The sequence below is a fragment of the Plectropomus leopardus genome, chromosome 7 (genome assembly GCF_026936395.1).
Source record: "Plectropomus leopardus strain MGB_pleo_1.0 chromosome 7, ASM2693639v1, whole genome shotgun sequence".
NCBI classification, from domain to species: domain Eukaryota; kingdom Metazoa; phylum Chordata; class Actinopteri; order Perciformes; family Serranidae; genus Plectropomus; species Plectropomus leopardus.
In genome coordinates this window covers 2,580,824-2,606,146 of record NC_142182.1, presented here as the reverse complement: position 1 = coordinate 2,606,146, position 25,323 = coordinate 2,580,824, and the positions used below count along the sequence as shown (strand labels likewise).

The following is a 25,323-nucleotide window of genomic DNA, read 5'->3' as shown; positions in this document are numbered from 1 at the left end:
CTGTCTCCGTCTCCGCCTGGTGCCGTGTTTACTGACTGAAAGCACAGCTCTGCAACAAAACCTGTTGAAGAATCACGCTGCAAACCTGAACGCACTCGTCTTCCACGAGTCTTTATGTGTCTCGGGATAGCGAGCAATCGGGATGTTTTCTGGCCGCCGCCGGCTCTTCAAAAGACCAGTGAATCTACATGTTTGTACAAAAATAATACAAATATTCTCCCTGTAATATTTATGCCTCGCTGCAGCCCGCTCTCACTCTAAACTCGTCTCAGCGTTCGACTGTGACGCCAAAAGACACCTTCATGTCTGAACAGAACGCAGCTGGATGGCGCCAGATGAGAACGTGCTTACACAGAACGGGTAGCATTATATTATACGCTTGGGGACGGTCGGACAGAACCGTGCGCGTCCACATGTAAAGGGTACAGGTGGCGTCCCTTGGGAACAGTCACGTGTGCTGAAGGCCAAGGCTACATCTTTTCTGTCTGTCTGATTCTCATGAACACCATATCTTGTGGAAATTTCTTTAAATTTGGCTCATACACCCGCTTGGCATCAAGGATGGACTTATTTCATTTTTGTGGTCAAAGGTCAAGGTCACCATGACCTCACAACTGTCTCACAACCCTTAAATTGCTCAAATATAAAATACGTCAAATGGAAACACGTCTGTTTTGACAATTACCATTTTTTGCAAAAAAGTTTTTTCGCTCACGTGAGGTGATGTTTCAGGCGATTTGGAAAAGCCATATTTTGCAAAACTGCAATGGAAACACTTTTTTTTGGCTTTTATAGGACACATGATGCTGTGGCTGTGTCGATAAACACTTTTACGAGAGATATGTGTTTCCACTGAGTGATGTTCTGCGACTTCTCCTCTGGCGCTAACTTCCCAGTAACCACGGCGATGTATGTTCAAAACATCAGCAGCTTTATTTCTATTGCAGCCACCGCACTAGCCGTCATTATTTTCAATCCAAAGCCACGTAGGCGTGTTACGGAGCCGTGATGGAAAGGCGAGCCCCTTATACGTTAGAGCGACCACGTAGGAGGGATTTCTGGGAGATGTAGTCCACGATTTCACAGAGGAACTGTGGATTCAAAACTTCATAATGATCCGCTCAACTTTCTCAGAGTTATGTGATGCAATAACAGCTCTTGTAGCTCCTGCTGCATCATGGGAGCCAGTTCCTACTGACAAGCACATAGACACAGCATCATGTGACCTAGAAAAGACTAAAAAGTGTTTCCACTGCAGTTTTGTGAAATTTGTCTTTTTTGAATCACCTGAAATACGACCTCAGGGGAGCGTAAAAACTTTTTTGTGATAAATGGGAGGATTTCTTTTTTTTTTTTCAAAACTGACATGTTTCTATGAGGTAATATTTTATATTTACACTCCACAAGGTTACCCAAAATAAGTTTGGTTTAGTAAAAGAGCAGCAGATCCTCTCAGCCTTGTAGGGAAACACAGCAGCTCTGTATGGTATTTTTGTGATTTTCCGTTCGTAACTCTCTGTCCTCCCCGCAGTAATGGCTCGGCCAGCTCGGAGGATTTGTTCTGGAAGCTGGACGCTCTGCAGATGTTCGTGCTGGACCTCCATTGGCCAGAGCCCGAGTTCGCCAAACATCTGGAGCAGAGGCTCAAACTGATGGCCAGCGACATGATGGAGGCGTGCGTGAAGAGGTCAGACTGAGGGGTCGCCACAGCTGGATCAGAGCCTCTGAGTTCACATCTGGATCCTTCTTTCTCTGTCTCTTTCTGTTTTTTTTAACCACACATCTACTAATGTGAATCAGTTTTCTCAAATTTCATTGAACATTTCAGTAAACACACACAACGGTATCTGCAGTAATTATCTCCTAAATCTTCTAAGCTAAAGATCAAATCGGATTTCTAACCTAAAAAACGTGTTTGACGCTTGTCGCTTGATGGTCTTTATTCTTAATCCTGAAATATTCCTAATTTGCAATTTTGTGATGTAACTAAATGATAAAACTTTCTCACAGTTTTAACAGAAACGACATTGAATTTCAACCATTTTCCAGCCACGATGATCATGAAAGTCATTTTTGTGTTTTTGCTCCACAGAACAAAATACGCATTTGACTCCAAAATGCAGAAAGCGAATAAGACGACAGATTTCCGAGTGCCGCTGTCGGTCTGCACCATGTTCAACGTGCTGATGGACGCCAAGAAGCAGTGCTCCAAACTCTGCGTGCTGGACACCGGTCAGGAGGTGAGCCGGCGGTCACATGACTGATCACACTGATTTTGGGGGATATGGCTTTATCTGATGGTTTTAACCCAGAAATAAAAATAATCACTGCTGCTGTCCGAAGTCTCACACAAACATCTCCAGCCGGATATTTCAAAATCAGATCTGAAAAAAGGAAAATCTCTTTCCAAACTGTTAATTTAAACTTTTATTAAACCTTTAAATCTTTCCTTAAAGATTATAAATGCAGCTTCAACACATTCAAATGTACCAACGACTACATCAGTGTTTTAACTGTGTACTTTCATTATCCTAAATGTTTCACAGTGTTCAAACCCAGAGGAATTGGAAAATTATCCCAAAAGATGGAAAAATGTCCAGAAAACTAGTTTTAGAATTATTGAAATTATGTTTAAAATATGGTATAAAATAAATGTATACATATATATTTTTAAAATTTTATCACTTTTTTACGGGTCATATTCTTTTTTTTTGTTTGTTTTTGCTTATTTTTAGGTAATTTTCCTGGGGTTTTTTTGTTTGTTTTTACCAATTTCTTAACAATTTTTAAGCCATGTCTTGTTAAGTTTCTCATTGCATTTGCCTCATGTTTTTTTTATAGAAATCAAACCAGTTTATTTAGAGTTTTTAAAAAAAGCTCCTCGTGTATCTACCGTACCTTTGTGAGTGGATCCCTTTAATTGAAGCAGTTTAGGTCAGAAATTTTAAGTGCTGCTGTGACCGGGCGCTGATCTGCATTATCCTCTAAGTTAAAAACACTGGAACTTTTTTTTTAGAAATAACCCGAAACAAGAGGAGCAACCGGAACAACACAAATGATTTCCATGTTGGCCGAATATTTTTCTTGGCTGGATATCAGACTGAATCACTCAGGAGGGATAGATGGTTTGTATTTTGTAGTTTGCATCTCAGAGCCTCGTTCCTGGCGGAGTGAAAGTGTGTCGGCTTGTGAAAACCCTCAGTGGTCTTTTATATCCAGCCTCACACTGAGCGGGTCGAGTCAAACTGTCAGATCAGCCACTAAAACGTGACTGTTTCCCTTCAAACATCCAGCAGACGGGCAGCTCAGGTGTGTTTGTGTTCACTTGAAACGGCCAAACGCTCGACATGAGCTGTTAAATGGATGACCGTGAAGACTGTGTGAGGCGGCGGCCTTGACGTTGCTGAGAGCGAAACCCTTTGGCCACAGACAGTCTTGACAGAGAGCTAAGCTCGCTGCTCTCTTGACCTTCAGCTTCCTCTATTCTCCAGCTTCCAACGCGCCGCTCAAAAACACCATCTGTCCATTTATTCCTGCCGACACACACTGCATATCTGCTGCAGAAGGACACGCTCACAAACAGCGTCCACGGTTAGACTGATGCCGCCGTTTTCTTTGCATTTTGACATTTTCAGCATGTAACACAAAGACAATTTCAGACAGAAAAGCAAGAAGAGAAAAGAAAAAGAGGAAAAACCTGAGGAAAAACCTTTATCAGGACCTGTCAGCAGGTCCTGATAAAGTCTTAAAATATCTTAAATTTAAATTTATAAGTATTAATCATTTGAAACCAGAGCATTTTGGTTTTATTTCCCTCGAAAACACAAGGAGAATGCAATGAGCAACTTATCAAGACAAAAAAAGCAAGACATTAAAAAAAAAAGTCGATAAAATTACCTTAAATAGTTCAACAAAAACAAATTACAAATAAAGAAAATCAGATCAAAGTAACTAGCAGAAAATATGCAAGGCAGCTTTATTTATGTAGCACATTTCATAAAATTCAAAGAGCTTTACACTGCAATGAAACATAAATACATTATAAAAGATACAGATTTACAGTAAAAGATAAGATATAAAAGGTGAAATCAATTACTAAATGATTAAAAAAACATAGAAAATATATTAATCGACAGTAAAACAAAACCAAAAAGGAGCAAAACAAACAATAATCAACAGACTGCATAAAGTAACAAAAACAAAGAAAAAATATATGAAAAATAGAGTACAATAATAATACACAATTATACTGTGCTGGAGAGCTTAATTTTCTGCTATTTTTAAATACCAGCACTGAACCTCAGGGGCCGCATGCCAACAACGAGTCACTCCGCTCCAAAAGGAATCAATTATGGTCCTCTGATGAGATCAAGATTGCTGTTTTTTTGTTGTTTTAAAAAAACAATTTTAATTATACAAAAGTCTTGCATTTTTAAAAATACTTTTCAGGACATTTTCCGCTAGTTTTTGCACGCACCTGCTGGTCAAATGTGGATTAAGCCAACTCAACTAATAACCATATTCCCTCCCAAAACTCACCTTTGCTTCGGACCATACTGACACTGCTTACCTTCATGCTCATATGCAATAATCAGATCAGAAATAAAGATAATTTGTCCAAAAATTAGCATTAAATTGTTTAAAAATGATCTTGAAAGGGTCTTAAAAAGCATTACATTTCAGTGTCTGACTCTGCATTCACCATTAATCAACAGGTCATAATCTTAAAAAGAAAAAAAGGACAGATGTGCTCATATAGGCGACGTTATCACTTACTCGTTTGCTCGAATGCGTCACTACGGTTGCTAAGCCACGATTGGATAGGCGCTCTTTAGGGGGAGGGGTTTAGCGGTTGTTTTAGGGCTTCTTGTGCTCCTTCATGATACAGTCCCAATCAACTGCTCTGTAAAAAGTGATCCTCAACTCAACGTCCGTGGGCTAAATCTGACCCCAAAAAGAGTGCCAGGTGGCCCCCAAAACCATTTTCTAATTCACAATAAAAAATTAAGTGATTCACTCTGGGAATGTTTTTTGTACTTTAAGTATACATAAGGTGCCAGAGTGCATAAGCATCAGAACTTTAAAAAAAAGTTTTTTTTTGTCAATTTTTTGTCCTAAAATCCTTGAAATGTCCGAAAATCCTAGGAGCTTCTTCAAATCATTAAAACATCCAAAAATCTGAAAAAGAAATGTTCTGAAATCTGAGAAAATTCCTAAAATCTAAATCCCAGAAACGTCCTAAAATCCTTGAAACGTCCTAAAATCTTGGACATATCCTAAAATCCTTGAAACGTCCTAAAATCTTGGACATATCCTAAAATCCTAGAAGCTTCTTTAAATCATTGAAACATCCACAAATCAAAAAAAAAAAGTTTGCAAAAATGAGAAAATTCGTAAAATCCGAGAAACGTCCAAGAATCACAGTAATGTCCTAAAATCCTAGAGACATGTGGGGCTGCTGTGACTGGCCCCTGGTCCCCTGTCATATCACAAAAGTGGCCCCCAGTCAAAGAACGTTGAGCATTGTTTTAATATTGTTTTAGTATTGTTGTAAAATTGTTTTAATATCTCCTCTCAGGTCTTGGTTTTTGTTTTTTTGTCCATCACGCCTCGGTACTTTTGTATAATTTAGGTGCTTTGGCATCACGAGGAGGCCACAGCAGGTCAGGGGTCAAAGGTTAGCGAATAATTCCAGGAGCCAACAGAGATAAAAACTGAACAGAAGCAAACTTTTAACTTCTTGAACTGAGACATCGACAATAGATTCGTTTTGTGTCCGTCCACTTGAGCGAAAGAAACTAACTTGAAGAAGTTCTTCTGCGTTTCCAAACACAACAAACCTCCGCTGAACTTTGCTGCACTGAATGTTTGATTCTTGTCAGAATGAACTTCACTCAGTCCCCAAAAACACTGTATGAATAGCCTTGATGATTAAATGTTCAGCGAGTCTTTGATGGAAGATGTGGTTTTGTCCAAATGAGTTTTCAAAGGGAGAAACAGCTTTCACGTCTCTGCATTCTGCTCATCTCTACATGTTAAATTTCTGAAGCCGACAATAGCAGATACATTAGGGACCACGGAGACTGAATATCATGATGATGTTTGAATTTATAGCTCCGAGAAGTGTTGCAAACTCTGACAATTAGGCTTTGTTGTCGGGTGTCACAAAAGATGTTTGATTCAAGGTCAGAACTATGATGGGGAGGAAAGAAGAAAGTTTCAAAAAAACACAGAAAACCTTTATTGAAAAAGACTATTGACGATCTTTCATGAATACTTCTGTGGACCATTAATCTTGACTTGTGTTCCTTTAACTCTTGTGCAAGTTTTTCTTTAATATTGTCATTTAAAAAAGTTTTTTATGTGTGTTTCAAACTGACGATGTTTGCCCTCTTTCTCTGTCTCATATCCGCCCCGTCCCTCATGTCCATGTGTCCTGCACGTCATTGTTTGAATCCCAGTTTGACAAACAATGGGTAAGTCCCTCCATCCCTTCTCAGACTGTTTGTTTTGAAACTCCACTCCACCAACTCATCGAAAAAACGTCCTAAAATGTCCTCAAATCCTGGAAACGTCCCAAAATTCCTAGCTATGTCCTGAAATCCTACAAATATCCTAAAATGTGAGAAACATCCTGAAATCCTAGAAATAAAATCCAGTGAATGTCAGTATATACACTTACATATACATACATATAAATACGCTGATTTTTTTTTAAGCTGGAGTTGCAAAAAATTGCCCAAAATTAATCTAACAGTCGTGGAAGTTAATGAGTAAAATTGTGGATATAATCTGCATATTGAATTTCAAGTAACGGCTAAAGTAAAAAAATTAGCTGCCATCCAGCTTTTTTTTTTTTTCCATATGATTCATGACAATGTCACTCTTTTTTTTTTTTTTTTTATTTTTCTTTCTTCTTTGTTAGTTTCAGCTCAAATCTTCACCTCAGTGCTAATTCAGTTAAATATTCGTGGGAACACTGTGGAGACTCTTTTTTTTGGGCGACATTGCGACAGAATAGGAGTCCGGTTTATTGCCAAGTAGGTTTTTTACACCCAGTAAATTCACCTCGGTATTTGGTGCATAATAATAAGAACAAAAAACATAAAAGCAAACAATCAAAAAACTTTAAATTCTAAAAAAAAAAAGATCATTGGAGATATTTCTGTAAAAGAAAAACATGCATGTTTTAAAATGAAGGGCTTGTGCAGGAATGTGTACAAATGTTGCTCAAAGAATGAGCCAAAGTTCACATGATAAAAACATGCTGACGCAAAATGACATTATAATTTCGGAAAATAAAAAATCAGCCCGGATTTTAAAATATGCGAGGTTCGCCCTCGCCGGGCTGTTTGAATTCAGCAGATTTCTTTCTGTGGCCTTTAAAAATCAGCAGACACTCCAGATTTTCCCTGAATGTGCTTCACATGAGGGTGCTGAGAACGCGGCCCGCTGACCTTTGACCCCTCACCAGCAGTCTGAAGGGTCTTGAGGTCGTCACTTTGAACTTGAACTTTAAACGTGGTCGGTTTTATGCCGTGAATGTTTCAGCGCGTCCGCGTGCAGAAAAGCCTTTTCTGACGCCGTAGCGACAGATTCTGCTGCCCCTCTTTGATTTTCCCTCTCGTTTTTTTATTTTATTTTCATTTTTTTTATATTGACAAGTTGTGATGACAAAAAACACACACACACACAGACCCAAACACACACCCGGGGTTGGTGTTTAAAGAATAAAAACCGAAATCTAAGATCCGAATGTAGAAAAGAGGGAACACATATCCATAAAAGTGGGATCAGATTGAGTCCAAGTTTTGTAAGAAGGGATTTTTTGACATTTATCTTCACATTTTAAATCACTGAATCGCAGCTTCTCCACGTTCATGTCACCAGTTTGTGAAGCATCGTGAGGTTTGCGTCTTTGAGGATGAGTTTGAATGTGTAGAGGGAGAGATGATATGAGTCTTATGGTAAATCTCTGAAAAATTTAGATTTATCTCATTTTTTAGGAAAAAGTGCACGTTTTTTATCGCCTGCAGACATGACGAGTTCAGCTGGGCGGCGAGCAGAAGCCTGAGAGGAATCTGCAGACGATAAACTCCTCCGCTGCATTAATGAGTTTAGTTTTTATAGATAAACTGATCATCAGGAAATCAGCGAACATGCTAATCACTCATTTAAATAACGTCGGGGAGGGGAGGGGGGGTCGGCGTGTTGAAAATGTGACTCGGTTCATCTCACGGAGCTGAAGTGGCGGCGATTGGCTGCAGCTCAACAGCCGAATAAATGTTTTATTAAAAAAGCTATAATTGTTCTTTTCACCTGCACATAGCAAAGACCAAACAATTTCACCTACTCCCTCTGCTGTTTTCTTTCTTTTTTTTTTTCTACGGCGGCCTTTGTAGAAATAAAGAAGCAGAAATGTTAATTGAGGTAAGAAGAGAGATTTAAGAAAAAAAAAGAAAAGCTCTCAAGATTTGCCAGAAAGATTCGGCGCGTTGAAAGAGAACTGCCATTTTGCGGACTTGCAGAAAAGGGGGAGAAAAAAAATAAAAAATTAAGGCTGGCGGCGGTGACCTCCCTGGACCCACAATTTGTCAGCGATCTGTGCGCTTTGTTGATTGAAATTTTTAATTTGGGTGTTCTTTAGACGGCCAGTGAAAGGGCATTGTCGCCAAGAGATGAACTCCCCTGCTGCTGCTGCCATTCAGCGCCCAGCCCCAGCCTTTTTTTCCTCTCCTTCCTTCAAGGGAAAAGGTGCCATGAATATGTTTTAGAGGGGGTGTGGGGGGCAAACGAGACATGAAATGGCGGATTAATTGAATCTTGTGTGAGCCTTTGGTCCTCGCAGCTGGACCGGTGCTTTAGAGAAATACAAGGCTGCTCCAATTGTAGGGAGACGCACAAAAAGTATCCTTCAGATTCCTTCGCTTTTCCAGCGCGGACGGGAATGTCATTCAGCCGCATAATGGTCCTATTAGCTGCTTAACTCAGCGGCGTTACACGGATGGTAAGGTTTTTCACGCCTCGCTGGTGTGTGTGTGTGTGTGTGTGTGTGTGTGTGTGTGGGTGTGTGTGTGTGTGTGTGTGTGTGTGTGTGTGTGTGTGTGTGTGTGTGTGTGTGTGTGTGAAAACTTGATGTTCATACCGAGTGTTGAAGGTTTTTCTTTTCTGTCTTTTACAGCACAGACAATGTTGTTGTTCTGTATCAGGGAGGCGAGGAGTCACTTTTAGCCTTTGTGTCCTCTCAGTTTCCTGAAAATAATAAAATATTGCTTTTTGTCCCCCCTTCTCCTTCCATGTCTCCTCCTTGTCCTCCTCCTCCTCCTCATCCTCCTCCTCCTCCTCCTCCCCGCAGCAACAGTACCACTCCAAAATCGATGTTCTGATTGACGAGGCGTTCAAAGAAATGATTTCCTCCCTCGTCACAAAGGTAAATATCTTTTCATCCTCCAATCACGTCCTCTCACTGGTGTTTACACTCAGGATGTCTCTATTGTTTCTATCTTTATTTTTTCTTTTACATTTTTTTAAATATTTCTTTTTCTATTTATTGTGGTCAGACCTTGACTGCTTTTGTAACTATTGCAGATTTTGATTTTTTGTATTTATTTTCTTTTTTACTCTTTGGGAATTGTAAGTACTTTCCTTTATCAATTAATCTGTCGCTTAATTAATTATTTGTGACTAAAAAAAAACAAAACATAAAAACTTAGTTTATTTCCAACAAACACAAATGTGTTTTATCCTCAGTCAAAGCTCTCAGCAACATATTGCACATATTTTGACAGCTTTTCATAGCCTTCATCAATTAATCAATTAAATTTCACGTTTGATTAAATTCTAAGCAGCCGATTAATTAGTCATCAATTAATTATCATCCCTTCTTTGGATTAATTTTTTTCTTTTTTTTTTAAGCTTTACACTTGCTAGATATTATGATGGATTAAACACTTTTAATTCCAATTTATTTTTTAATTTTTTTTCTTTTTCTTTTTTGTAATGTACATATTATTTATTCTTCAGATTTTTATAAAAGATTCTCTTATAATTATTTTTCACTTTTTATTTAATACTTAGACTTTTTTTATTCTCGATTTTATTGTTTTGGTTTTTTTTACATTGTATATACTTTTGATGTAGCTTGTAACTATGAAGGATTTCTGACTTTTTTTAAAAAAAAAAATTCCCTTGAAGAAACATATAATTTATATATTTTTAAAAGATGTAAATTGCTGCACCAAACCTGATTTTAAAAAATGCTCGAAACCAGCTGAATATTCTGACTGTACCAGCATGCTTTTGGTTAAATAAAATAAAACTCATTTTGAACTAATAATGTCAGTAAAAAGAGATTTTAAAAGTTTAGAAAGAAAAAAACTCCAAAAAAGGCAAAAAGTGAGGTCAGTAAACTGTTGCTGTGTGTGCAGTTTGCCGGTGTTTTAGACGGCGTCCTCTCCAAGCTCTCCAGATACGATGAAGGGACATTCTTCTCTTCAATCCTCTCTTTCACAGTGAGTAGCCCTCTTTTTGTTCCTGGAAACAGAGAGCAGCGAGCTGTTTCTTTCACCGCTCACAGAGGCAGCCTGTTATTTGCTGGAAACCAGATCTTCCCAGCTGAACTTCAGTGTCATTCTTCTTCTTCTTCTTCATCTTCTTCTTCTCCTCCCCCTCCGCCTGAAAGGTGAAAGCAGCTGCCAAATATGTGGAAGTCCCTGTGAGTCCGTAGATCTGGTTTTATTATTCACCCTGTCCGTCACAGCCGGTTTCCATATTTGTGTTTCCATCCGCATTCAGACAGTTGAAGCGATGGGCGGAAAAATAAAAGCAGCCTGGAAATGCAAAGCGGCCACTTCTTTGCATTCAGTCATGTGCTTTTTTTTTGTTTTTTGTTTTTTTGTGAGTTTGTCATCGTACCGTGTTAAACATGTGCGCAAGATAAAGAGTTTTTTATTTTTTTTATTCCATCTGCAGCTCCAGAGCCAAAGATCACACAACAAGCCTAATTAATTGCACTCTTGTCCTTGGAGATGTGTTTTACTGAAGTGTCGCTTTGTGGGCGGCGGCGTTTCGGGTTGTGGAGCGGTTAATGAACGGCGGCGACGTGGCAAAGATCTGAGGCTGCGGCGAGCGAGCGGGAGGAGGAGGAGGCGACGACGTGCGCGGAGGGCGCGGGAGTTAAAGTGTGGAGGTGATGAGGCGTTAACGTTTTGGCGGCGTTAAAGGTGTGAAGAGAGAGACGGTTTTAGCTCCAGAATTAGATCTCGGCGAGTTAAAATGACCTTTCGTTTTCTAAAGTGATTAACAGCTCGGAGTGAACAAAGAACAATTCCTCTGTGATTCAGAGTTTTACATTTTCCGTCTCTTTCATGTGAATTCTGGCAGTTTTTAAAAGCCCCTGGGATTAAAGACATTTGAAATCAGTTTTTCCAAAACCTCCCAGGCTTCAATCCAAACGCCACCAAACACACTCGGGAGGAAAATTAAGACATAAAAACAGGAAAGTGAATAATTTTCCCCGTCTCTTTCGGAGCGGGTACATAAATGATTTGACGACTATAATGAAATTACGCGTCTGATTGAATGTGACAAAACCGAGTTGATTTTTTAATTATAGCGACGCTCCCTGTGGACATTTGTACATCTTCCGATGGTGGCTTTTTTATTTTTATTTATTTATTTTGTTGATTGCTTGATCATTTTTAATATAATCAATATGACTTGATTAACAGGTGTCTCGGCATGTCACACTCAGCTCCCACCGCCTTCTTTTGGCTAAATTTAAGATATGTATCCCCCAAAAAAACTGCATTGATATTAGCAGGTCTGCACCTCATGATTTACACTCATTTAGTGCCAGTGTTCGTCTTTTATCTTATCTTTAAATTTGGGATCCTGCTGACAACGTCAAAATTAATGTGGAGAAAACTCTTGTCAATCTTAATTTTGATGAATGATGAATTAAACTCGATGAGCCACGATTACATGAATATTTAAGTTTAATGACAACATGAATCAGATCCGAGAGGCTCATGTTGCACACACACACACACACACACACACACACACACGTACAAAGACACATCAGAAACTGTTGTTAACGTTAATTTTTTAAAAATGCAAAGAAAAGACTTTTCCAGTTTTAGAGGGCCACTCGAGACTAAATATGGCCGAGTTAACTCGTCATATCTCAGCTGACTGATGTATAAAAATGTTCATTTCCCCTGTAACTTTAACTGTTACCTGGTAACAGGTCCAACTTTTACACGTCACGCTAGATTCACATTGGATGCAGAGGCAGGGCGTCGCCGAACCCTTTTGGTGCCCGTGTTAAGTTGGAGCGCCACACTGCCTGCATGACCAGCGCTGGTCAGGCGCTTCTAAGTTACATTTTTTTCTACGTGCCACGCTCAGTTTTCAGCAGAAACAGACCGTGAAAGAGGCGTTTTGATGATTATATTGACTCTATACCACCTTTTATGACAGTTTCAATGTCTCTCTCGGTCACAAAGATGAAGAAATACAAACATGTCTGATTTACTCAAACTTTCCTGCTACAATTTCAAAATAAAAGCCCTCTGACAACATCTCTGTCAACAGAATCCCATCAGTTGTTGAGGCAAGGCATTTTATTTTGAAATATTTGCAGGATCGAGTTGTTTACGACTTCATAAATGAGTGGAGTTTGTGCATATAAATGTGGAAATACAGTAAACAGCTGCCAGCGTGGACACCACGAGCGTGAAACACGCTACAAATCCACCGCCAGTCTTCCCGCCAGCAGTCACTTGTGGTTTCTTTCAACCATGAAAATGTCGTTCCCGAATCTCAATTAAACCATGACGACCTAAACAACAACAATGATAACAATAAAGTCAAAACCAACGTTACGAAGTGCTGTACACTTAAAAATCACAAAACACACACAGGAAAAAATGTAAAAACACAACACAGAAGAAAAAATATAAGAACAATACACAGAAAAAATTGTTAGAAAATAAAAAGAAATACAACAAGAAAAATGTAGAATCAGCGGTTTAGAAAAAAATCGAAACAGTGCAAAGCAAGATGAAAGTACAATTTCAGGTTCCATATATTCATAAAACAATCTGTTAAAAAAAGATTATAGCAGTGCCTTTTGGTAAAAAAAATTTTCTTAAAAGTGATTTAACAAAGTAGCCATTTTATCCCAAAAAACAGACCAAATTTGAACCAAAGCGTTATTGGATCATAAAATTGATTTTGTCGTTTTGAAGGCGTTTTTAGTGTCGTGGGATAACATCTAAATTATTGCAAATTAGAGTTCTCAGATCCTCCAAAGAAAAACTTTGATAATGTATAAAATGATGAATTATAGATGCAAGATAATTAAGTAATTTAAGGCACATTTGATGATTCATATGTACAAATTACTACATTGAGAGTACAGAATAAGTATATTAAAGAAGTACAAAACTTTTTACAGAATAATTGTGGTGTTTTTTATTTTTCACGTTGCATTTGCTGAAACACAGCTGTGAGAACATCCGCCGCTGAGTCATTGAACAGCTGAGATAAAGAGCAGCACAACAGTCTCACCTGACCTCCTTAATCCTCCGGCCCGCCGCGGTGCCGCCCACATATCCCATCATGCTCTCTGGTTCCCGTCCAGACATCCTCCTCCCCTGAAATTATAATGTAACTGCTACCTTGGCCTTTTTGGTCTTTTGTGTGGAGGGAACCTGACGCAGGTAAGCCTCTTTGTGCAGGTGGGGTGAAGAGCGAGGGGGGCGGGGCCTCTGAGCTGCCTCACTGGACAGCCCCGCCCCCGTGTCGTGTCATGAAAACTTGAAGCTTTTGCCCTCAAGTGTCTATTTTTTCTGCTTTTCTATCTCTATATTAGGGAGGGAAACATTTCTTTTTTTTTACGTTATTACATTTATCTGACAGCTGTATGAAGGGATTTATTTACACTTTGATTTTTTACATTAATCACAAGATATTTATGGCTGATTTTATCATCAACCTTTGGGAACTCTGACACTTTTCAAGAGATTTGGAGGCGTTATTCCACCTTATTCACCCTGTTCCAGCCTGACGGGTCCCAATGGGCCCCAAAAAATGTGATGCTGATTGGACAGGTCGGATTGAGCTCTGGCTGTAAAAAAATTTAAACTGATTAAGAATTCAGGTTTTAGATTATTTATAAATGATAACTGATCAGATAGCAGAAGTCAAATGGGTGCTGACTGATATGTCAGTAGATGAAATCCAGCGTTAGTTGCAGCTCAGCAGTTGAACGCAGACAGCGAGAGGGGAGGTGACAGCGGTGACTTGATATTTCGGCATCATAAACAGTTATCCTGGACGACAGAGGGACTTTTTCGCTGTGACGTGCAAACATGCATATTTGCACACACACAATGTGCACCTGGTGGAAATGAAATGAATCCAGGGCAGGAAACGAGGCCGGTAGCGGCATGTAATTACCTGGCATTTCACCGCCTTCCTCCCCCTCACTAACTGCTCATTATCAACAGGCCTCCCCCCTTCACTTCAGTCCTCCCCCGTCTGAACAACGCCTAATTTTACACTCTCAATTTTTTTATTTTTTTTTTTGTTGTCAAATGTTGACGAGCAACCAGACGGCTATTATCCCGGCGTAGAGGGGATTACTGGTGTTTGGCTACAAGTGAGGAAACGGCAGGAGGAGACAAAACAGGCAGAGAGGGCAGAGCGTGACAAGAGCGCCGAGCTGCTTGTATGTGTGTTTTTTTCTGTCTGCCTTTCTTCCCTCTCGTGTTAAAGTCTTAATCTCGCTGGCTGGAACTGTGCCGGCGTCTCCGATCTGTCATGCTGCTTTGTCACCTCGTCAGAACGAGAGAAAAGAGAGGTAAATGATTGAGACTAAGCCTTAAAGGGATGGAAGGGGGGGGATTGATGTCTCAAGTGACAACAGGACCGATAATATGTTGCCAGTGACACACACACACACACACACACACACACACACACACACAGTCTTGGATGTTGTAGTACAGATTTTTCTCTCACTTTGACCCTCACACACTCTTAGCTACATTTTTAAAAGATCTTACATTTTTGGTCGCTCATCCCCCTCATACGTGTTCAGGAAACTACATGGCAAAGTATATATTTTGAATTTTAAAAAATTAATATACTTAATAACTTGATCTGTGATTAATTAATCGAAAATAATCGCATACATCAAATTTTGCTTTGAAAGTATTTTTTAAAAATTCAATTCACATTTTTAAGCACAAATTCCATCCATTTATGAAATCGTACAAGCTCCTGCATTGTCAAGAGCACGATCCTGAAATATTTCAAAATAAAACGCCTTGTGTTAACAACTTATGGGAATCTGTTGGCCGAGATGTTGTCAGAGGACTTTCATTTTGAAACAGAAGCAGGGAAGTTTTTAGTAAAACAGACATCTTTGTATTTCCTCATCTCTGTGGAAGAGAAACTGAATTACAAGCTGGTATGGAGTCAATATAATTATCAGATCATCATTTTTGCGGTATATTTCTGCTGGAAAACGTGCGCGGCATGGAGAAAAATTCGTCAAGCCACCTTTTCTTTAGACGTGCTGCGACTGGCAGGCAGCTGAGACGCACCCGGACAGCACTGCTCACACCTGCAGAGTGGATGCTCTGACCTGTGAACACGGCGCTGCTGCTACATGCTTCGTGTTGAGGTGATATTTTGTACTTTTGTAGGCCAACCAGGAAATTAACATCACGCTGTTTCCTTCGTCAAAAACCTTATGGGATTTTTGAATGGGTTTTTCAGTTATGGCTGAAAATAATTTCTAGGCTAAACACGAACTATAGCGTGGTCACAAACTTCAACTTCACAACTACAAACACTGTAAAAACACGTTTGACTCATACATACAGTAAATCCACACTGTCACACCACTGCATTAATTCTGCTGTTTCATTCTACTTCATGTTCAGCAGGCAGTGTACAAATGAACTTTTTTAAATTTGACTAAGCTCCATTGAAACTCATTCAAACTGCAATTTTTGATCCCACAGCCATCAAAGCATAAAAGTATGCACTGTGTTATTTCTGGGTGTCATTCTGGGCTTTTGCCTTGGAATTTGTCATTTTTCCCATCTGAAGACATCATTTTTTACCATATTTGGCCTATGGAGAAAATACATGCTATTTCCACTATAGGTGCACAGTCATAATCAGTGTTGCTGCAAATCGTTGACATATCCCAGGCTGTCATCAAATATATATATATATATATATATATATATATATATATATATATATATATATATATTGCATGTAGAAAATAATTCATTTTTTGCATGTTTTTTCCACCTAAAAACATAGTAGCGTCATGACAAAAACCTTGCATTTAAAGTGTTAAAAAATAATATTTGATATTTATTATTAGGACTGATGTTGGTTAAAAATTAGCTCAATGAAAGTAGAAAATCGTATTAATATATGATATTCCTTTTAAGCTTGATTTTGAAAAGTGCATTTTGTGCGCAGAGCGGTATGAGTGTGCGTAACGTTCAAGCGGGCCCTGAGGGTTAAGCAGAGGAAAACTGAAGCTCTCTGATCGCAGCTGAAAGTCAAATGTTTGCTGATAAAAACAGTCCCAGCAGCTGCTTCAGAGGCCTTGAACAGCAACTGACAGACTGAGATCAGTCAAAGACGCTCAGCTGTAATTCAGACGGACCGCCCGACAAGAAAACCTGCAGATACCAGGGGTTAAAGTGGGGTCACATGGCTGCGAGGGGATCTGGAGTGTGTGTGGAGGAAAAGGAGGGGTGGTGTGAGTGTGTGCAGCCACAGAGAGGAGGGGTCAGCTACACTGACTGACAGGCCTGTCAGAATCCCCATAATCCTTTTGGAGCAAGACTCAGATCGAGGATGATCGTCGAATGACGATCAGAAATCTTGACGAGAGCGAACCACGTGCGTCTCAGCGGGTGTGTTACAACACTTGTCATGTTGTCTCTGATCTGTTGCAGCAGATACTTCCAGGTCACGTCCAGTTTATTTACATGACGTGAGAAAAAGTCAAATTATTGTCAATGATTAGCAGCAACACTGATTGTGACAGTGCACCGAGTGGAAATAGCATGTGTTTTCTCCATATGCCAAATATGGAATATATAAAATAGAAAACGACGTCATCAGGTGGAAAATAGTAAAAAGGACAAATTCCAAGGCGAAAGCCCAGAATTTTACCCAGAAAAAATACAATTCATGTTTTTATGCTTTGACGGTTGTGGGATCAAAAAATTGCAATTTGAACAGGTTTCAATGGTGCGTTTGCACTTAACCCTTTCAAACCTGGGCAAATTGGCTTGATTCCTTTCAAAGGCATGAGAAGAACGAGACAATGAGCAATTTCGCAGAAAAATTGCAAAAGAATTAGCGAGGCATTAACAGAAAAGAAGCAACAAAAAGAAAAGTAAAAAACCAAAACAAACTGATCATAAGAAAGGGCAAAAAAAGTTAAAAAGACTTATTGTAACTTCTAAGATTAAACAAAAATACACAATCTTGCCAAAATGTATGCCATATGCATGAACACAGCCAAACTTGAATAAAAAACAGAAGAAGCCAAACAGTCTCTAAGGGATAATGGTGCTAAAACAAAAATCCTGCAGAAGAGAGTAGATGAAAATGATTAAACTGATCATTAAAATAGTTGCAGATTATTTTACAGTCAGCTAATCCATGGATCAATTTATTATGTCAGATTGACTGCAGTGACTGTCTGTGTGGGTACGAAACGCCGCAGACGTTGTTAAATGACAAAATGCACCTTCTGCGTACCAAAGACAAGACCTAAAAATCACAAGGCGTCGCATCTGTCGCGGTGAAATGGCGTTTGAGTTTCAGAGCTGGTACTCCTCCCAACAGCTGACTCTTTGCTTGTAGAACCAAAATTTGGGCACTTGATGCTGTTTGCGGCCGAGGTGACAGTGTTGTCAGTCCAGTTCTTCATTCCTCTCCAACATTAGCATGTGACACTTTGTGTTTCTTTTGTGTTGTCTTTAAAAAGCAAAAGGTCAAAATCCCCAGATTCATAATCAGTCTCCAGCCTGCCTTTTGCCTTAAAGTGAAGCCAAAAGGTTTCTCCGTTTCTGGAGGCTCCATTTCCTTTGGTTTTCCACGGGGGACCTGACGCGCCACGCTCAGCAGCGCTGTAGCAGAACAACAACCCCCCCCCCACCCCCAGGGGCTGGAGACGCATGCCAGCTCAGAGAAAACGGGTGTGAAAGATGTCAAAGCAATTACAATAAGCATTACAGTTGTAATCTCCCCTGACAACAGGGAGTGTGAATGAACAGGGCTTTACCCACTTCTCCTGCCTCTGGCCTCTCCCAGCCCAACACACCGCTGCTTCCACAGCAGTTAATGTTTCCTCCGGTGTAACAGCTTCTCATTACTCCCGACACGCAGAGGAAGCAGCAGTTGAACATTTGTACCCTGCTTTGACGGAGTGTAAACTGGTGTTATCCTTAACAAAACACACACAAAACATGTGCATTGTCAATCAAGTGCCGGTGGAGAAAATACTTTTCAGTAAATTATTTCCTCACATTTTTTATTTTGTGCTAAATATACATATTTTATTGAGAAAAACAAACCACAGCACACAGAAGAACTTTACCGTGACTTTAATGAGCGTGAGCAACGTGTTTGGCCTGTAGCCTCTTCAGTATTTCTTCAGTATTCACAGGTGTGATAAACGCACAAGTCATATGGCTAATTATAAAGATAATAATAACTTTTATAGTAACACTTTAAAAACAGTTGTTTACAAAGTGCTTTGACATCCAAAGGCATGAACTCAGGGAATTAAAAAGAATAAACACCAGTAAACATGTCAAACAGAGAAAGATCCAGAACAGACCAGAACAAGAAGCACATACAAAAGATCAACAAGAATGAAGCAAGTAGAGTAACAGAAGTAAATGAAAAAAGGCAGATCACAACAAAAAAGGCAGGTTAAGTACTTGAAAAATATATATATATAATAGAAAATAAAGGATTAAATGCAATAAAAGACAACAGCGATAATATATGTGGTATAAGATCATTTTTCTTTTACTTTTTTTCAGTGTTTAATAACATTTTTTGACAATCTTTACAAAACATATCAAAAAACAGTAAGAATGTAATGATTTATAATCAATGTAGCAATATTTACAAAATGACATTTATCAAAAACATCAAAAAGCCTAGAACACGCAATAGAATAACACATAAGTCTTGGTAGAGCAGAAGCTGTGCGGCCAAGTCGGGTCGGCCTTGCCCTGATGCCGGCTCTCCTCCCCTCTCTTTGTCCGGTGTTTTTCATTTCCTTTCTCCATCTGGTCTGACTGGCCGCTCGGCACATGCCACCGGTTGGGATCCTTTCGCGGTCTGCTTCAGTTCAGTCCACGTTCAGTCCAAAACCCACACAGGTATTTCTGATGAAAAGTGCTTCTCTATCGTAGAAAAGTCGTGAAACTCTACTGCTGTCCAGCAGACTACATTTCCTAAAAAAAGGATAAACTAGCAGTCCTGCAGCTGTCTCTCTGTCTCACTAAGTGGGAAGGATGAAATATTTTATTCTCTTGATTTTGGAATTTACAGAAAGCGTTACCTCAAATTATACTTTGTTTTTTATCATATTGAACGTTTTCACCAATGTCAACGATAACACAAGGAGGGATTCCTTTACAGGTGTGCACAAAACTTAAATGATATTTTTGAAATGATGTAACACAATTTTGAGATGCCTGCATTTTTAGTGAGTGATGTTCTTCTCTCCTCTGGTGATAAAATTTCAAGAAACATCCCAGCGAGCAGGGAACGTTCCCACAACATTGGCTAACGTTACCTACAAGTTGCAATTATGTTTTTTTTTTTTAAAAATAAAAAAAATTTAGTAAGACCTAATGATATAACTGCAACATTCTGAGGATGTTTTGGTGATGTTTAGAGGTGACAGATCTAATTTTTTTCAAAAAATTTTCTTATAATTTTTAAAAATTAAACATTCTGACAATGTTACATGAGAACAAAAAAAAAGAACATTTTCAAAGCAACATTCAGAAAATGTTTTTTAGGACTGAGATTACGGACCTTTTCTAGATGAAAATGCAATTTATTATCTAAAAAAACAAACAATTCCCAATTTTTGATGTTTATAGAGAATGTTGCCTGAACTTTAGGAAAAACGTTCTGGCAAGAAAAAAAGGAAACATTACTAAAACATTCAGTGGTCACGCTGTACTGCTCTTTAAATGTTTTTAGAACCAAAAATTGCCAGCTGGGATGAGAGTAATAATGAAAGGCGAGCCCCGTATACGTGTGAGCGGCCACGTATGAGGGATTTCTGGGAGCTGATAGTCCACGATTTCACAGAGAAATTATGGATTCAAAACTTCAGATGATCCGCTCAACTTTCAGAGTTATGGGATGCAATAACAACTCTTGTAGCTCCTTTTTTTCCAAATCACCTGAAATACCAACTCATGCAAGCGTCAAAACTCAAAACTTTTTTGCGATAAATGAGTTTTTTCGAAATTCACGTGTTTCCATTATGCATATTTTATATTTGCAATTTAAATTTGCGCAGTTTCAGGTTTAATGGAAACTTGCCTATTGTGTTGATAAAACCTGAAGTTTATCCACATTTCTCAGTTCAGTAATAAACTAAAATCAAACTTTATTGAATCCAGCTGGTCGATAGTGTGACTGCTGAGGATGCCGGTGTAGTGATAGTTTCACATCTGAGAAAAAATAATCAAAAACAATAATAGTTGTTCAAAAAGGGCCAGTAAATGACTTCAAGGCAACATTTGAATAAATGTTATAATAATTAGTTTTAATTGCTTATTTGTAGTTATTTAGCAAAACATTCCCCACTGAGACTTCATACAAATATAAACTCTTGGTTAAGAAACGATCCTTTTCATCTGAAATGAAACAGGAATTAGACAAAAAGCTGAACTTGACCCAGAGCGTGAACTTTAAAAGTAAATAAGATAAACTGAGATGAGAGATAAAATTGCCTGTGTAATTGTTGTTGCAGGTCAGTGGAGCCACAATAATATCCTGAAGTCATGTTTTGTTCTCTTCAGAATTTGATCAGCACTGTGTGCAAAACTCAAGAAATTACATGTTCAAACTTTACAAAAACACAATGAGCTGTTTTCTTGACCTTTAAATACTTACAGTGGTGAAACTCAACAGAAACAAAATTACTTTGTGGTTTAGAAAAGCAGGATATTTTTTCACTGCTGCGCCTTGATTGCTTCTTGCGCTGCTTTTGTTGTGTAATACGGGTGTCAACTTACACACTACTACACACCTGAAGTACACCACAACTAAGAACACAATGTTTTTGTTAAATATCCTTTTAGGCACAAGAAGAAATTGTATAAGTGCCCTCAGGTTTTAAGGGAAGGCTTTACTTTTATTCAATCTTAACTGCACTTTGAAATATGCATTGATCACATTTATCAAGCGTCTGACTGAAATATAACATCAGGATCGAGACACTGGTGGTGTTTAATGTTTTACTGAAGCAAGTTAATTTTGTTTGGGACAGTTGTCCCATCTGCGGCAGAAAGGACGTTAGCCCCGCGGTTTAGTTGTGGGACATGTTGAATGCCGTACACTCTCCACATTTTAGCCAAATTTTTCCTCAAATTTGGCAGAAACGTTCACTTGGACACTACAATGAACTGATTCGATTTTGGTGGTCATAGGTCAGAACTGATTGACTGTGAATGTGACTTTGTCTCACTTTCAAAAACGCAATATCCTAAGCACACCTTGAGAGAGGTGGGGTTTTTTTCCCCAAATTTGACACAAATGTCCATTTGGACTCAACAATTAACCGATGATCAAAGGCCAAGGTCAGTGTGTCTTTTTTTTATTTTCATTCTTGTGAAGGCAATATCTCAAGAACACCTTGAGGAAGTTTCTCCAATTTGGCACAAAAAATCCACTTGGAAATAACTACCAAATGATTAGATTTTAGTGGTCATAGGTCAAAACTGAAGCTCACTGTGACCTTGTCTGTCTCATGAACACAATGTTTCAAGAACACCTTGAGGGAGTTTTTTCAAACTTGGCACAAACGTTCACCGTGATTTAATGATGAATCAAGTAGTTTTTTGTGGTGAAAGGCAATGGTCACTGTGACCTTGAATTTGTCTAATTCTCATTAACATGATCTCAAGAACACCTAAGGTACATTTCTTCAAGGCTGGCACAAATTTCACTTGGACTCAGTGATAAACTGCTTAGATGTTGCTGGTCAAAGGTCAAGGTCAGTGTGACCTTGCCTTCATTTCTTTCTCATGAAAGTGATTTCTCAAGAACATCTTAAATGGAATTTCTTCAGATTTGGCACAAACGTCCAATTGAATTCAATTATTGAACTGATTTAATTTTGGTGGTCAAAGGTCAAGGTCAGTGTGACTTTGCATCCATCTCACTCCCCTGACACACATTATTGCCAAATTTGGCACAAGCATCCAATTTTAGTCAAGGATGTACTGATTGGAGTTTGTTGATCAAAGGTCATTGTGACCAAGTCCATGATCACTTTTTAGGGAATTTCTTCAAGTTTAGCACAAATGCCCACTTAGACTCAACAATAAACTGTTTCAAAATTTGTGGTCAAAGGTCAAGGTCACTGTGATACTGTGAATCTCATTCTTAGGAAGGTGATTTCTCAAGAACACTTTGAAAGAATTTTTTCAAATTTGGCACAAACGCCCACTTGCACTCAACAATGAATTGATTTGATTTTGATAGTAAAAGGTCAAGGTCACTGTGACCTCACATAAATTGTTTTTGGCTATAACTTAGGAATCGATACAGTAATTACGACAAAATTTCACACAAATGTCTAACAGGCCATTACTTAATGTTATATCCCAGCAAAAGACGGGTCAGACACGGAATTGTTGACACGAATCTCGTGTGCCCGCCTTGAAACTGTGCTGATCTTCTGTGCTGCCGGGGGGCCGAAAATGTGTGTGACGTACCCGTGTTTCCACAGACATGGATGTATGTCTCACTTGAGAGAGACAGATGGAAAAAAACCCTCAGTGCGAGACTCTGTAGATCTACAGAAGCTAGCGGAAGTGATGCCAGGACTTCATATTTGTGTTTATTGTTTGTTTTTCCTGTTGACATTATTATTCGAGGGTCTCGTCCATTTCACTGTGATGAAAAGCTGCTGCTTTATATTTCAAGCTTCACTGTTCTGTATGTGTGCGGAGTTCATTCTGTGAAGCTAATCTGCTGGTTTGCTTCACTGCAGAGCGATATGATGTGATGAACAGCATGAATCGAGTGAGATGTGCACCGTGAATGCCAGCCATGTTTACGTTTTCAACACCAGGCTCAACAAACTGCTTGTTGTGAATGTCTGAAATAGTTCTCCACATTCAGCATCCACCTTCAGTCGTTTTCACGCCCGTGTGTGTGTCCTCTCTCCTGCAGAAACCGGGGATGGATCTGGCCGACACCTACATCACCTTCATACGGCAGAACCAGGACATCCTCCGAGACCGCATCAACGATGAGCTGTCCATCGAGAAGGTGTTTGACGTGAGTGCTGTCCCCTGTTTTAAAAGTTTATCAGCTTCTTTTTGGAGTCCACTTCTAGCAGGGCATCATAGTAATAAAGTCAATAACAGATCTGTGAGTCAATAACGACGTTAGAAACAAACCAGTTTAACCAGCTAATCTAAACTCTTGATTTGGAGGTAAAACCTAAAATGCTGTTAATATTCCCTCATTGCTCAGGAAACTATCGGATGTGCACATAAGTAAAATAAATAAAGTATATATATATATATATATATATATATATATATAGCATATATATAATCTTATCAAAGAAATACGTAGAGGGGTTTGAGCAACTTAACAAAAAAATGGCCCAAAAATTGAAGAAATTAGTAAAAAGTGACCAGAAATTTACCTGAAAAATGAGTAAAAAAGAAAACACCAAAAAGTGTTGACAAATATATGTATATGTATATATGTAGATTTTTTTTTATTAAAGAGAGATGATAAGATAATAAGATGATATTTCAAAAAAATTGCAAAGTAAAAAAATCACTGTAATTTCTTCTTAACTTCAAAAATGACCCAACAAAAACATCACACATCCTCACTCCCAACTCCTCACACACTTACGTTTGACACCAGTGTCCGCTCAGCTCTCATTGTCTGCCGGTGTCTCTGCCGGTGTCTCTGCCGGTGTCTCCGAATGTCTGCTCCGTTCTCATTCTCCGCCCCGGCCGGAGTGTCACACTATTATTCTGCCACGCCATTCGGTATAAAAGTTAAAATTGATGGCTTCTGATGGTTGGATTCAGGTTATGCCTAAAACGCACCTTTAATTAATAAGGGACAAAATACAACCCTGCTGGCCCTTGTTTCATACTTTACTCCCAGATTATGAGCCCTTGACATAAATAGGATCCGTAGTTTAAATAGGACCCGTAGTTTCTCTGATATTTCCACGTCTTTAAAATGGATAAGCACCTCTCCACACTTACTGCTCACAAACAATGTTTTCTGCAAACAGCTCTCAGATCTTTAGGATGCAAACCAAGCCTTTCCTTCCATCTGTCAATTTTCACTGTTTCCCCAACACATCCTCCTCTATCTCTGTTATGTCGTCTGTCTTCACCACGGCGCCCAGCGGTCGTCCTCTTCCCCCTCTGCACTCGATTTCCTGCTTGTCAAAGCGTTTCCTCCCCTGTAGATTTAGGAAAAGCATTCATGAATTCTCTCCAATCCACAGATATGAGTTTACTCTCTACCTCTGATTGTTTATTTCACACAGCTGTGCGCAGAATATAAACAGGTAAGATACGTCTATGATGCATAAAAACGATGCCATACTTCATCATATTTGACTAGTTTAGCAATTCTTTGTGTGATCCTTCATAGCTCCAGTTTACCCTTAAATTATTGTAGCAGCTAGCAGTTTGGTCATGTGTAGGGTTGGGCTGATGTGAAATTTTTGTTTCATATTAAACCAAACACCAGACCTGTTTACCGAATTTCACCAGGTGTAACACTTAACTTAAAGATAAACATCCAACTATTATGTCGCATCATGTAACATCTAGGCTCTCGGTCCACACAGAACCCTCTAAATATGTTTGTTTGTTACTTCATGTTAACAAAGTAGCTATCAGCTGTGCACTTGAGATCAGACCGAAGATGTTAACACTTTAAAGATGAGTAGCCTACTTGTTGTCTTCCTACGTTTGGAATTTTACTTTTTAAAGCAGAAAATTGATATTGTGA

The 25,323-nt window shown here is 39.0% G+C and overlaps 1 protein-coding gene across 6 annotated transcripts in view; it reads left to right on the top strand.

The window, feature by feature from the left end:
* Positions 1 to 25,323, top strand: part of cadps2 (Ca++-dependent secretion activator 2) — a 218,898-nt gene that overhangs the window by 178,242 nt on the left and 15,333 nt on the right. For 2 of the 6 annotated variants that reach the window (XM_088079644.1, XM_088079648.1), the window contains 7 exons: positions 1,532 to 1,687; positions 2,093 to 2,240; positions 6,462 to 6,476; positions 9,356 to 9,430; positions 10,428 to 10,511; positions 10,682 to 10,714; positions 23,497 to 23,604. In XM_088079644.1, coding sequence (XP_087935770.1) covers positions 1,532 to 1,687; positions 2,093 to 2,240; positions 6,462 to 6,476; positions 9,356 to 9,430; positions 10,428 to 10,511; positions 10,682 to 10,714; positions 23,497 to 23,604 — 619 coding nt within the window. The remainder of the gene's footprint in view (positions 1 to 1,531; positions 1,688 to 2,092; positions 2,241 to 6,461; positions 6,477 to 9,355; positions 9,431 to 10,427; positions 10,512 to 10,681; positions 10,715 to 23,496; positions 23,605 to 25,323) is intronic. The other 4 variants (XM_088079645.1, XM_088079649.1, XM_088079646.1 and 1 more) reach the window with 3 other exon arrangements.